The sequence below is a fragment of the Perognathus longimembris genome, chromosome 12 (assembly GCF_023159225.1).
Source record: "Perognathus longimembris pacificus isolate PPM17 chromosome 12, ASM2315922v1, whole genome shotgun sequence".
Lineage (NCBI taxonomy): Eukaryota > Metazoa > Chordata > Mammalia > Rodentia > Heteromyidae > Perognathus > Perognathus longimembris.
The window spans coordinates 3,510,057-3,521,188 of record NC_063172.1 but is presented as its reverse complement, the minus strand read 5'-3'; the positions used below and the strand labels follow the sequence as shown (position 1 = coordinate 3,521,188).

The window sequence follows — 11,132 nt, the reverse complement described above, 5'->3', positions numbered from 1 at the left end:
TCAGAGAGACAAATGGCACGTGTTTTCCCTTAAGTATGAAACCTGAAATACAACGATGTATGATAACATATGCAGGGCTCCACGCATGTGCATAGAAAGAACCCCGGGGAGGAACCCAAAGCTGTAACTGCTCTCAACAAGGAATGCACTGTTTGTCAAAACAACTATCAGGAAACGGACCTATGGTTCCCGGGCTTGGCAAAGATGGGGACGCAGGAATGGAGGGAGGGAGGGAGGGAGGGAGGGTGGCCAAATGCTGTCATTGTAGTCAACATATATTCTGTAGAGCAAGAAGAGTGTTTCTGTTAGGCCATGGTAATCAACGTCCTTGCGGGTGCCCTTGTCACAGCGTCAGACCGACTGGGGCCGACCTTCCCCGGTGTGGAGCCCTCGCCCCCCGCGGTCCCGGGCAGCAGGCACGCCCCCCGGGGCCTCGACCGCAACGCAGAACACGCAGAGCCGCCCCCACCGGCGCAGTCACCAGACGTCGCCCCGGCAGCAGCGGCCGGCACGGACGTCTTCGCTCGTGCGCACAGGACCGTGGTTTCCCCAAGGAGAAAGAAAGAGGCTTTCAAGAGTTTGAGGGGTGCTGGTGCACACTGGGCGTGAGCAATGACCCTTCCAGAGGCTGTAAGGAGGAAACTGGCGTTTATTGAGCACCTGTGCATGCTGGCAGCGTCTCTCTCACACACACACACACGCCGAAGCGATGATTACACAGCCAGAACCCTCGAGACAGAGCCTCCAGCTCCGGTCAGTTCCCCGGCCAAGGCCCGCCATGATGGAAAGACAAGCGAGTGGCCACCGGAGCCTCGAAAGCCAACAGGAAGCGCGCGAGGGGCTCTCGCGGGGGTTCTCACGCGGAGGGTGGACGCGCATTCACCCCCCCCCCCCACTCCCCCTTCCCCTCCGGCTTTCCCAGCTTTGGCTCAGATGCGAGTCCATAGTCCCACAAAGCTGTTGCCCACGTGGGGTGGCACCGCTTCGCTTCTGGAAGCCTGAGGCACCGGGAAGCTCACCGGCACCCCACGAGCACTTCTGGAAAATGCTTCCTCTTCCTGCTTCAGGCCACTCTCCTCGGAAGTGGTGACCGTCGGATTCTTTCCCAGGGCGCTCCCGGGGCAGAGCTGAGAACAAGCTCTTTGGCTCCGTTCTTGAACGTTTCCTGTCACCGTAGCAGGTGAATTCAGCAAGTGAGTGTCTGGTCAGGCTGCCTAGCACCAAGGTTCCAGAGAATCAGCAGCCCAACTGCAAATCACGCTGTGAGAGGAGCTGAGACACCACCTCCTACTCACGATCCAGCTCTCCCGGCCGCAGAGGAGGGCAGAAACTCACAAGCATTAACATAGGTAATAATAACAATAATAATAAACAATAATATTAATGATTATCTGACTGGCTGGCAGCATCCGTTGGTTTTAATTATTGTGAGGTCTTCCAAGTAAATGAAAGAGGAACAAAGGAGGGGAAAGGAAAAGGAAGGAAGGAAGGAAGGAAGGAAGGAAAGAAGGAAGGAAGGAAGGAAGGAAGGAAGGAAGGAAGGAAGGAAGGAAGGAAGGAAGGAAATTCAGCAAGTGTCAGCCTCTATGCTCTTGTCCTTGGAGACATTTGGTGATATTTCAATATCCAACTTGCTTGAAGTCTGTGGCCATTTCTCAAGAAAAAGAGAAGTGGTGAAAGAAGAGAAGGTAATGGTAGAGAAGAAAAGAAAAAGGGAAGGAAGGAAAAGGAAGGGGAGAAGAGAGGAATAAAGGGAAGGAAAGATATAGGCATGGAAAAGGAGGGGAGGAGTGAGAAAGGATGAGGAAAGCGGGCAGGGAGGAAAGAAAGAACAGGAAGGAAGAGGGGGAAGGAACGGAAGAGGAAGGAAACAGAAACAAGGAGGGAGGAAGAAGAAGACAGGAAAAAGAGAAGGAAAGAGAAGGAAGGAAAGGAGGGCAGGAGGAAGGAAGGAAGGAAGGAAGGAAGGAAGGAAGGAAGGAAGGAAGGGTGTTTTTAAGGCCTCTAGATTCTTTTTGAGTTCAAGTTTCAAAAATCCACTGTATTCTTCTTTCCGGAACCTTCTAGGGCCCCTTCACATTACCCGGCCGGGCAGCAAGACTGGCAAAGTAGGCACACTGGGAGGGGTCACACTGGCCAGGGGGTCCGGGTGGTCCTGGGGGCCCGGGATGTCCAGCTGGTCCCGTCTCCCCTTGAGGGCCGGGACTCCCTGGGAGTCCATCCTTAGCATAGCCAGGTTCTCCTGGTTGACCTGGCCAAGGGAACGAGAGAAACAGAAAGTGGTTGGTGTCTTTAATGAGAGCAGATGAGCCCTGCTCCTTCTCAACTTGAACTCAGGGCCTCGGGGCTTCTTGAAGAGTATATTTCCCCACTGGATGCTCTACTCCTGAATGATGAGCACCAGGTACCAGTAGCCCCCAGACATGCGGGGAGGGGGGGAAGCCTCTCCTGTCTGAACTAGCCCAGTGAACCAGCAGCCCTGGTTCCTGTCCACAGAGATACCTGGTGACATTACATTATCTAGCACCATCCAACTTGTCCCAGACCTGCTGCCTTTATTGGTGTCTTAAATTTCAGCCACACACTTGGATTATACTCATCTATTCTGTCAAATCCTGGTCAGTGACAATATTCAGGATATAAAATAACTGACCACTATACAGCCAAAAAGTTCAGAACTAAAAAATATTGTCTATAAAAAAAAGCTATTCCTCCACTTGTCACGAGCTACGATATCACACATAATCAATTATTTTCCTTTTAACTTTGGCAATTGGAAAGCTTAGTGTTAAGTATAGCAGCTCATTCGGGTAGTGATCACTTCAACCTTAGGAAGCATCTCGTCAGAGTCAAAGTTCTCTGCAGTATGTCTTCAGACATTCCACCAATTCTGTCAATGCTTGAGAATAGTTTTTCCAGCTATAGTCTGGCTTACACCAACTTTCAGACTAGCAATATTGTTCATTCTTTGACTGGGAGTCATTAAACGGTGCCATTACTCCAACCTCACGTTGGTGTGACGTGCTGGAAACTTCTATGAGTTTCTCTATCTATCTTCTGGTCTGCCTTTTTATCTTTATTGAAAATTTCCCTTTTAGGAAAATATTTATTACATTGTAACCTATTGGAAAGTAGGAAAGCTAAGAATTAATTATATAATAGAACTAATTGTCTTCTCTAATAAAAATAACCATATATGTCTACTTTGGCAAGTTGGGAAAATCATAAAAGAATAAATGATAAAATTAAAATTATCCATAGGTCCGAATATCCAAAATGAACTCAGGTCAATATGGAAAGGAGAATTCAGTTCCCATGTAGGAACCCACAATAAGGTCCAGTTTGGCAACAGAAGACTCCCGTTACGTCCTCAACGTTTTCCAACCCAGACACCAAGCTGCAAGGCCAACTTGTCTCTACCTTCCCGGTTACCTGTGCTTCACAACCGGAAGTTCCAGGACTCCAGAACAGCTGACCGCATGCACGGCCCTTCCCAGGCCTACCCCGAGAAGTACTAATGAGGCATGAACAAGCGCATGGCGAGAGGAAGAGGGTTCAACATTCAGTGAGATTGAAAGCATGAGGTTATGTGAAATAAACCTTGCTTTCCCTGTGATGCTTCCTAGCACCTCTCTAAGTTTATGGGCCTAGAGAATGATCCAGAGGGAAACAGCCCCACTGTGCCTGCACCTATCCACTCCTAAGACATTTTCCCCCTCCTGGACCGATTCTCAGTACTTCTTGTCATTTGATATTATTCTGTACTTATTTTCTAGAACTGTTTAGTAGAAACCGACGGCCTGCGTTCTGATCGGATGGATCCAGCCCCCTTTCTCCATCCGTTTCGGATTCCAGTCCATCTGCAGTCAAAGCCGTGGGAGGCGTGCAATTCTCATCTCTGAGCACATGCCCCCCAGTCCAGCAGACACTCCCTACCTGGGACTCCGGGGGGACCCATCTCGCCTCGGAGGCCAACTCCGGGGACACCGGGATCACCTTTGGTTCCTCGCTCACCTGGTGAGGAAAACACACACCTTCAGCGAGGAAGACCCACAGTGAGCGAGCGCGCAGACGGGGTGTCTCTGCCTGCAGACGGGCAAGAACAGCCCACCGTCACCGGAGCATCGACTCCAAACTTCCCTGGCTCACGTTTTCCCAGGTCCCAGGTACACGTTCATCCACTCCCACGGTGCACACGGGTGCGCACACGTGAACACACGCTCAAACACACACATTTATACATAAACACACTCAAGCATGAGCCACCCACACACCCATATGCATATGCACTAGCAAGTATACTCACACTCATAGACACACACAGACGCACTCAAAACGGGCAGCCAAACAGCCCCTCCTCTCCCCCTCCCCCCCCCCACAGGGCCACGGGAATACCCTGGTTCATACCTACACACCCCTGGGTCTTCTAGCATTTTATCTGAACCTTCATGAAGAAGGACCTGGGTGACAGCTAAACAAACTCAATGCGCTAAGCAGTATGGACACGCAGTAATGCGTGAGACCCAGATGGCACTCAGGAAGCTTGGAATCTAATACGATAGGTGGAAGGGGGGAATAATAGCTTGAGAGAGAATACAATAAGTATTGTTTTAGGAATTTTAAAAAACGACAAGTTATACTCTGAGAGAATATTTGGATCATATTTGAGCTAAGCATTCACAGACCTGATCAAACCCTATCTCTCAACTCTTTTTTTTTAAAAAATTTACCATCTTTTCACGTTTCCAAAATACTTCCTGTATGCCTCATCCATTTTGCGCAAGCCCAAACCAAAACTCTGCTAGTTCGTAGGGCCCTAGGACCACTGTTTTTTTTTTATTGTCTTAATTAATTTTGCCAAGATTTTTCCATAATGCAACGTTTTTAATGTGGGCAGCAGTAGGACCCACAGGGAGTCTTTCAGAATAAAGGCAGGTTCATTGGGGATGAGGAAAAGGGCGGGGTCTTCCATTTCTCTAACTCCACCTTTTTCCCGGAGCAGCTGAAACGATGCCCGGACACCTTCTGCCTCGGGGGAGGCGGGTTTTCAGGCCAGGGCTCTGCTGTCAGGCACCTGCCCTCTGCTCTTCACACCTGCCTGCCTAGAGACTGAGCACTCAGACCTTCTGGACATGCGGCAGAGAGGCCGCACATGCTCTTTCCCTTGAAGGAGAGACCTACGACTGTCCGGCGCTCCAGCGGCCTGTTGTATCACTCTCCTTGAGACCTGGACAGCCAGGAGATGTTTTGTTGTTGTTGTCAGTCATGGAGCTTGAACTCAGGGCCTGGTCTCTGTCTTTGAGCTTTTCTGCTCAAGGCTAGCACTTTACCACTTAGGGCCACAGCTCCACTTGTGGTTTTCTCGTGGTTACATGGAGGTGAGAGTCTCACGGATGTTCCTGTCCAGGCTCGCTGGCCTCTGAGATCCTCAGATCCCAGCCTCCTGACTAGCTAGGATCACAGGTGTGAGCCGCCGGGGCCTGGCGTACATGGACATTTTAAACTGCAGCTTAAAGACACTATTGCCTGGAGACTGACTATCCATCCTACCCCTCCGTTATTTCTAACCAGGGTAGAAATGAAGAGAGCGCTACTGGTGTTACTCGCTGCGGGGTGGGTGGAGGGTGTGGGATGGGGGGGTGGACAGAGAACCAGAAAGTAGGAGGGAACAGATTCAGTCTTCCTAGTGAGAGTATAATTTTGCAAGAATGTCAAGTATGAGAATCTCTTAAACACCATGCCAACACTCAGGATGCTACCAAGATGCAGGGGATGCGAGCAGAACGAGTCACGCGGGCTCCCGTGACGGGATGCCTCGCACCAGGTTTCTCCTCAGCCCTCCCCCAGCCCGGGAGTCACATGACCTCCACGTGTCTACTCACCTTTGGGACCTACTGGTCCTGAGGGTCCTTCCAGCCCCCCCTGGCCCGGCCGGCCTGGCTCCCCCATGGGCCCTGCCCGGCCAGGAAGCCCATCTTTCCCAGGAGGTCCTGGGGGCCCAGGTCTGCCTTGAGAGGCCTTCACCTGCGCCGGGGGCATCTGGGCCAGGAGGTAGGCAAGTCTGGCTGTGGAGTAGGAAAAAACAACAGAGAGAGTTCATGAAGCGTAGACAGAGGACCAAGGGCAGTGAGGAGAGCCCAGGGGCAGAGTCCACGATCAAAAGACAAAGCACTCAGCACCACGCACAGAGGAAAGGTGCACCCTCTGCACACGCTCCTGACTGGACAGGCGACACGATCAGTGGTGGCCGTCGTCAACCTCCTCGGCCCGGTGCCAAGACACCAGGGCCAAGCTAGGACCCCAGGCCGCGGCCGTGGCCCGCCCAGCAGCGGGGGGCCTTCCCCGGGCCTCTCCTCGCCTTGGCTGCCTTCTCTGGTAACAAGGAGACAGCGCTGTGCCACTCTTCCACTGGCGAGTGTGAGGAACACGGGAGGCAGTTCCAGCCACGCGGGGCAGGCCCGGCTCGCAGGCCCGGCTGTGGGCGGCGGCGGCGGCGGCGGTAGCTGCAGGAGTAGCGGAAGTACCGGGAGAGCCACGGTCCTGTCCGGAGCGGCGGCAGTGGTATCGTGGGTGATGGGCACACTTAGCCCGGCCGAGGGCAGCAGGGGGGCGGGAAGCGGTCCTGTGGGCGGCAGTGCTCGGAGCGGTAATCCTAGTGATCCAGAGCCCTGGCAATGAATGAGCAGCTCGGGCATCAGCAGCGGCAGCAGACGCGTGCAAGGGCCCGAGCCATCGTCACCGTCGTGGTATTAGGACAGGCAGTAGCAGTAACGGCCGTCGTCATCACTGCCCCTTGGGGAAGCTGAGGCGGAGGGGAGTCCCACGGCCGACGCAGCGCGACGTGGTGACTTTTCCCTTCTGAGCGCCAATTCCTGGTCCCAAACCACAGGGAGCGCTGAACACGGCGGGGGTTGAAGACGCTTGCAAATGCGAACAACCATCACAGAATAGCTTCAAAACCCAGGTTCCGACGGCGGGGCTGGCTTGCCTTCTACTGGGCTGGGATACGCTGCCCGCTGAGTGGCCGCCGAGAGCCACCCTGCTGGGGCGGTCATGGAGAGCCAGAGCCCCGGGCCCACCCGGGGGGTGTGGACGGGGCGTCGGGGACGGAGGCTCGCTTGGGGTGTCCTCACTAATTCCCTCCTCCCGCTGCCTCCCCCACAGGCCGCCGGGCAGCGCCGTGTTCTGCATCTGTGACCCAGCTCCTTGTCTAGGGGCCTCGGCCAGCGAGAGTCAGGAAGGGAGGATGTGGCTCGGCAGAGGCGTCCCCCACGCCAGTCCAACACAGGTCTCGTTCCAGATCTCGGCTAGGAAGTCCACAGGGACAGAGGCCAGCGGTTTTTCATTTGTTTGTTCATTTTCTTTTTTCTGTCATTGAGAAATCTAACACCCAGAACTCCGAGTTTCTCGTACGCGTGTCCTTCATACCTGCCCTGCCCTCTCCAACACCTACCTGATGAAGATGACTGAAACCCGAAACATCCATGTCCTGAAAACGCCAATGCCGTCCTTGCTGCAGGCTGCCTGAACCATCCCCCCCCCCCCCGCCCGTCTCCTCCCCAAACACATCCTGTGGCGGCAGGCGAGATGCCCTATGAACCCAGGGTCGTACTAGCTGGGGACAAGATGCCGCAAAACCCCAAAACTCAAGATAAGATTGCACCTCTGCACCAAGAGCCCCTTCCCCTGCTCCCGTCCTGCCCCCAACTCCTACCCTGCTTGACTTCACTCTCTGCCTAAGGAAAAAAAAAAAAAAAGAGTTCTTAGTTGTGAGGGAATTGAGCCATTTCTTCTTCAGCTGGGCTGAGGAAAAACGGTTGCCCTTCTCAGGATGAGTCCAATAAAGCTGTGGGCTGTGAGTTCATCTTTCTGCCATTTTCATTATTCATTCTCCCCGTATTCGAGATAGTTCCTTACATTCGGTGCTGAAACCTGGGATTAGAAACCTGGGAACGCAAACTATTGCCTTACACTGCCTCCTCTCGCAGTCCGCTCTGGGGAATTCTGTGTTTCTCTCCTGAGTGTGGACGTAGCCACGTGTTCCCACTCCAAGGAGTCAAAGAAGAGAGTCATCTTGCACGGCTGTGTCCTCACCCCCCGTATACAAGGCAGGTGCAGCATACACGAGAGTAAAGGCGTCCTCCCCTTCCGCCCACTTCCGCCTGGAAAACAGAGATTCCTCCTCTTTCCCACAATGCTCTCCTCTACTGCTCTCTTCTCCTGAGCACCCATCATAGAAGAACTGGAAGAGCTGGTTATCGACGAAGGCCTTGGGGTGCGGGAGCGGCGGGGGAGCGTGGATTCTGCAGCGGGTCTGTGAACGTGGAGTTGCTCCACGTATGTGCTCTTGGCGGTCCGGTCTAAACTCAGGCGTGACGTGGGACTTCCTGATTCTGGGGAAGCCCCCACGTCGCCGTTAGTACTTCGGACGGTCTGCCCCTCCTACCCGGCCCCCAGGACACCCGTTGGGCACCAGGCCCAGGCTGGATGTGGGGGGTCGTCGTCCTGCTGCTCTTGAGGTCTTTCCAGGGGCTTTGCCAAAGGTCAGGGTCTTGGTCCATCTTTGAACCCAAAACTCACGATGCTTTCCATCCAGGGAGGAGACACGTGATCACATCACATCACATTATGTCGTAGCATGTCCTACCATATCATATCGCCATGACCTGCCTCCGGGCTACGTGGCTTATGTTCCTCTGCCTTGTTTTGCTGACCACTGTGACAAAGCCAATGATAGGGCGTGTTCTTAGGGCACTGAGGTGGTCTTGCTGTTCACTGATGTAGTACCACCTCTGGGTGCTGTGTCCCTCGAGGTCTGTGTCGGGTCCCTCCACATCACTGATGACCAGAGACTGCTCTGTCTGTGGAGGGCGGGGGCCTGTGGGTTGGGTGCGGGCTGGACCGCAGCCCCCTGGGTGCCGCTCAGCCCACATCGGCCTGCTCCTAGGGTGCGTTCCAAACCAGTCCCCTGTGGAGGCACACGCACAAGGACCGCCCCCCCCCCCCCGAGAACCTCTCCCAACTCCCACCACTCACTCTCCAGCTGCTTCCCGAGCTCTTCCTGAATGAGCCGTCGAAGGGTTTCCATCGACGGAGACTCACCCTAGGAGGGAGGGAAGGCCGAGTGATTCCTCTCGCTTCCCGAGATCCCGGACCCCTCACAGAACCAAGCAGCTCGTGGGCAGCAGCGGCGTGGGGAGCCACCGCGTCACAGGTACGGCGTGGCCCCCACGGCCGAGGGGCGGGGCGGGAGCCGTGGGCGTTTTCATCTGCTCTGGTCAGAAATCGTCTCCTGAGGGCTTAGCGCTGGGGTAGCTAGGATTACGGGTGTGAACCACCAGCGCCCAACTCATGGCTGGATTTTATTTATTTTTAATTGTTCTTGATGTAGGTGTGCCACAAACGCTGCCTAGTTTTGGCCTCCAACTGACATCTTCCCAATCTCAGCTTTCTAAGCACCTTGGTTTACAGGTGTGAGTCACCATAGGCCCACTTTAAAAAAAACTGTCTGTATAGCGAGGAAATAAAGGGAAAGAAGAAGAGAGTAATAAGAGGGGACGAATGTGATCAGAGTACATCACAGGCAGGGATTAAAAAAAATTCGCAATGAATCCCCTTGTATAATCAATATGCGCTAACAAAAAGGCATAAAACACTACTACGTTTAACAAATGTGTCTGTCTACATCAGTAAAACATGAGAGCCAGAGGGAAGAATGAACGCCCAGGAGAGCAGGGAGAAGAGCTAGCCGGGCCACACAGGCAGCGCAGGCCTCCCGTGGTGAGTCTGGATCAGGAAAGCTGTCTACCCAGACGCATCTGTGCGGGGTCCCGGAGCAGAAGAGACCCCACCCCTGACACTCACTGCCCCTGAGACCGGGCCTGGGAATGGAAAGGGCAGAGAGCCGCCACCGCCGAGCAGCTCCTGGTAAGGGAAACCAATAAAACAACCTCTCCTCCATCTTAGCAGAAAAAGAAGGGCGGGCTCAGAGGAGGGAGGAGACTTGTCTCTGGCCTCACAGACAGACAGCTGGACGCCGGGGATCTGCACCGACTCCTCCCGAAGTCCCCCGGCTTCCGGCTTCCCCTCCGGAGCCCCGTATACGAGCGCGGCCTCCTTACCCTCAGTCCAGGAAACCCTGGCTGGCCTGGAGGTCCCGGTGGCCCGGCTGGCCCGCTCTCCCCGGGAGGTCCTTGGGGACCCATCAGTCCTGTGTGGCCTTTGTGGCCTGGGCTTCCGGGGTCACCAGGCTGCCCCTTCCCGCCAGGCGGTCCTTTGTCTCCTTTGATACCAGGGTCTCCCTAGGTAGGACAGAAGCGTGTCCGCGAGTGAGTTTGGCTGGAAGGTAATTCATGCCCCCGCCAGAGGTCCCGTCCTCCGCCTCCGGGGAGGCTCAGTCCCGGGTGACCTTCACGCGACTCCACATCTGATCACAGGACTTGATCGGAACCACCGCATCTACCCTCCTGACTGTTTGGAAAAAGACCACCACCACCGGCCAAAAACTCTGTAGAGGCCTGGAAGGGACTGCCAAATCCCAATCAATCAGGAAACCAACCATCTTTCACCTGGGGGGGGGGGGAAGGGGCTTGTCTATGAAGCAGAGAACACTGCGGCAGCAACACGAGGATTCGCACCGAGGGCTGCGTGGACAACCTTCCAGGTTTCAGTATCAACAGAAAAATCTCAAAGCACAGAACCCTGTCCGAAGTATTTTAGAAGTGGGGAGGGGTAAGGTATTCACCATATTTCCTTGGGAAACATAAACTATTTGGAAGGCTCTATAGGTATTTAATAAGGGCACGGGGCGACTTGGTCCAAAAAGAAATGTACTCACTCGCTGACTACTTAACTGTAATCACCTTCATAATAACAATAAATGGAATATAAATGAATAAGAGGGGCGGTGGAGGAAGGATGGGTAGAACTGTAACTTTCGTTCTGCACTGAGACTTCTACTGCAGATTGGACTTCACACACGTAGTTGCTGGCCTGCCTGGCGAAGGACGCCCAGCCATGCAGACTGCTCCTGGCCCAGCTGCTTCCTCTGTCAGCTACAGGACAGGGCTCTCCTCCTCAGGGTCCTCCCCAGGCCTGTCCTCAGCTACCACGAGCCCACAGAGTTCCCTGTG

The 11,132-nt window shown here is 54.3% G+C and overlaps 1 protein-coding gene across 1 annotated transcript in view; it reads right to left on the bottom strand.

Annotated features, from left to right (window-relative positions):
- Positions 1–1,974: 1,974 nt before the first annotated feature.
- The window catches only part of Col22a1 (collagen type XXII alpha 1 chain), a 168,489-nt gene continuing 159,331 nt past the window's right edge, over positions 1,975–11,132 (bottom strand). The window contains exons 59-63 of the mRNA XM_048358696.1: positions 10,122–10,301; positions 9,037–9,103; positions 5,883–6,065; positions 3,937–4,014; positions 1,975–2,251 (exon numbers count right to left, since the gene is read on the bottom strand). Coding sequence (XP_048214653.1) covers positions 2,064–2,251; positions 3,937–4,014; positions 5,883–6,065; positions 9,037–9,103; positions 10,122–10,301 — 696 coding nt within the window. The 3' untranslated portion in view covers positions 1,975–2,063. The remainder of the gene's footprint in view (positions 2,252–3,936; positions 4,015–5,882; positions 6,066–9,036; positions 9,104–10,121; positions 10,302–11,132) is intronic.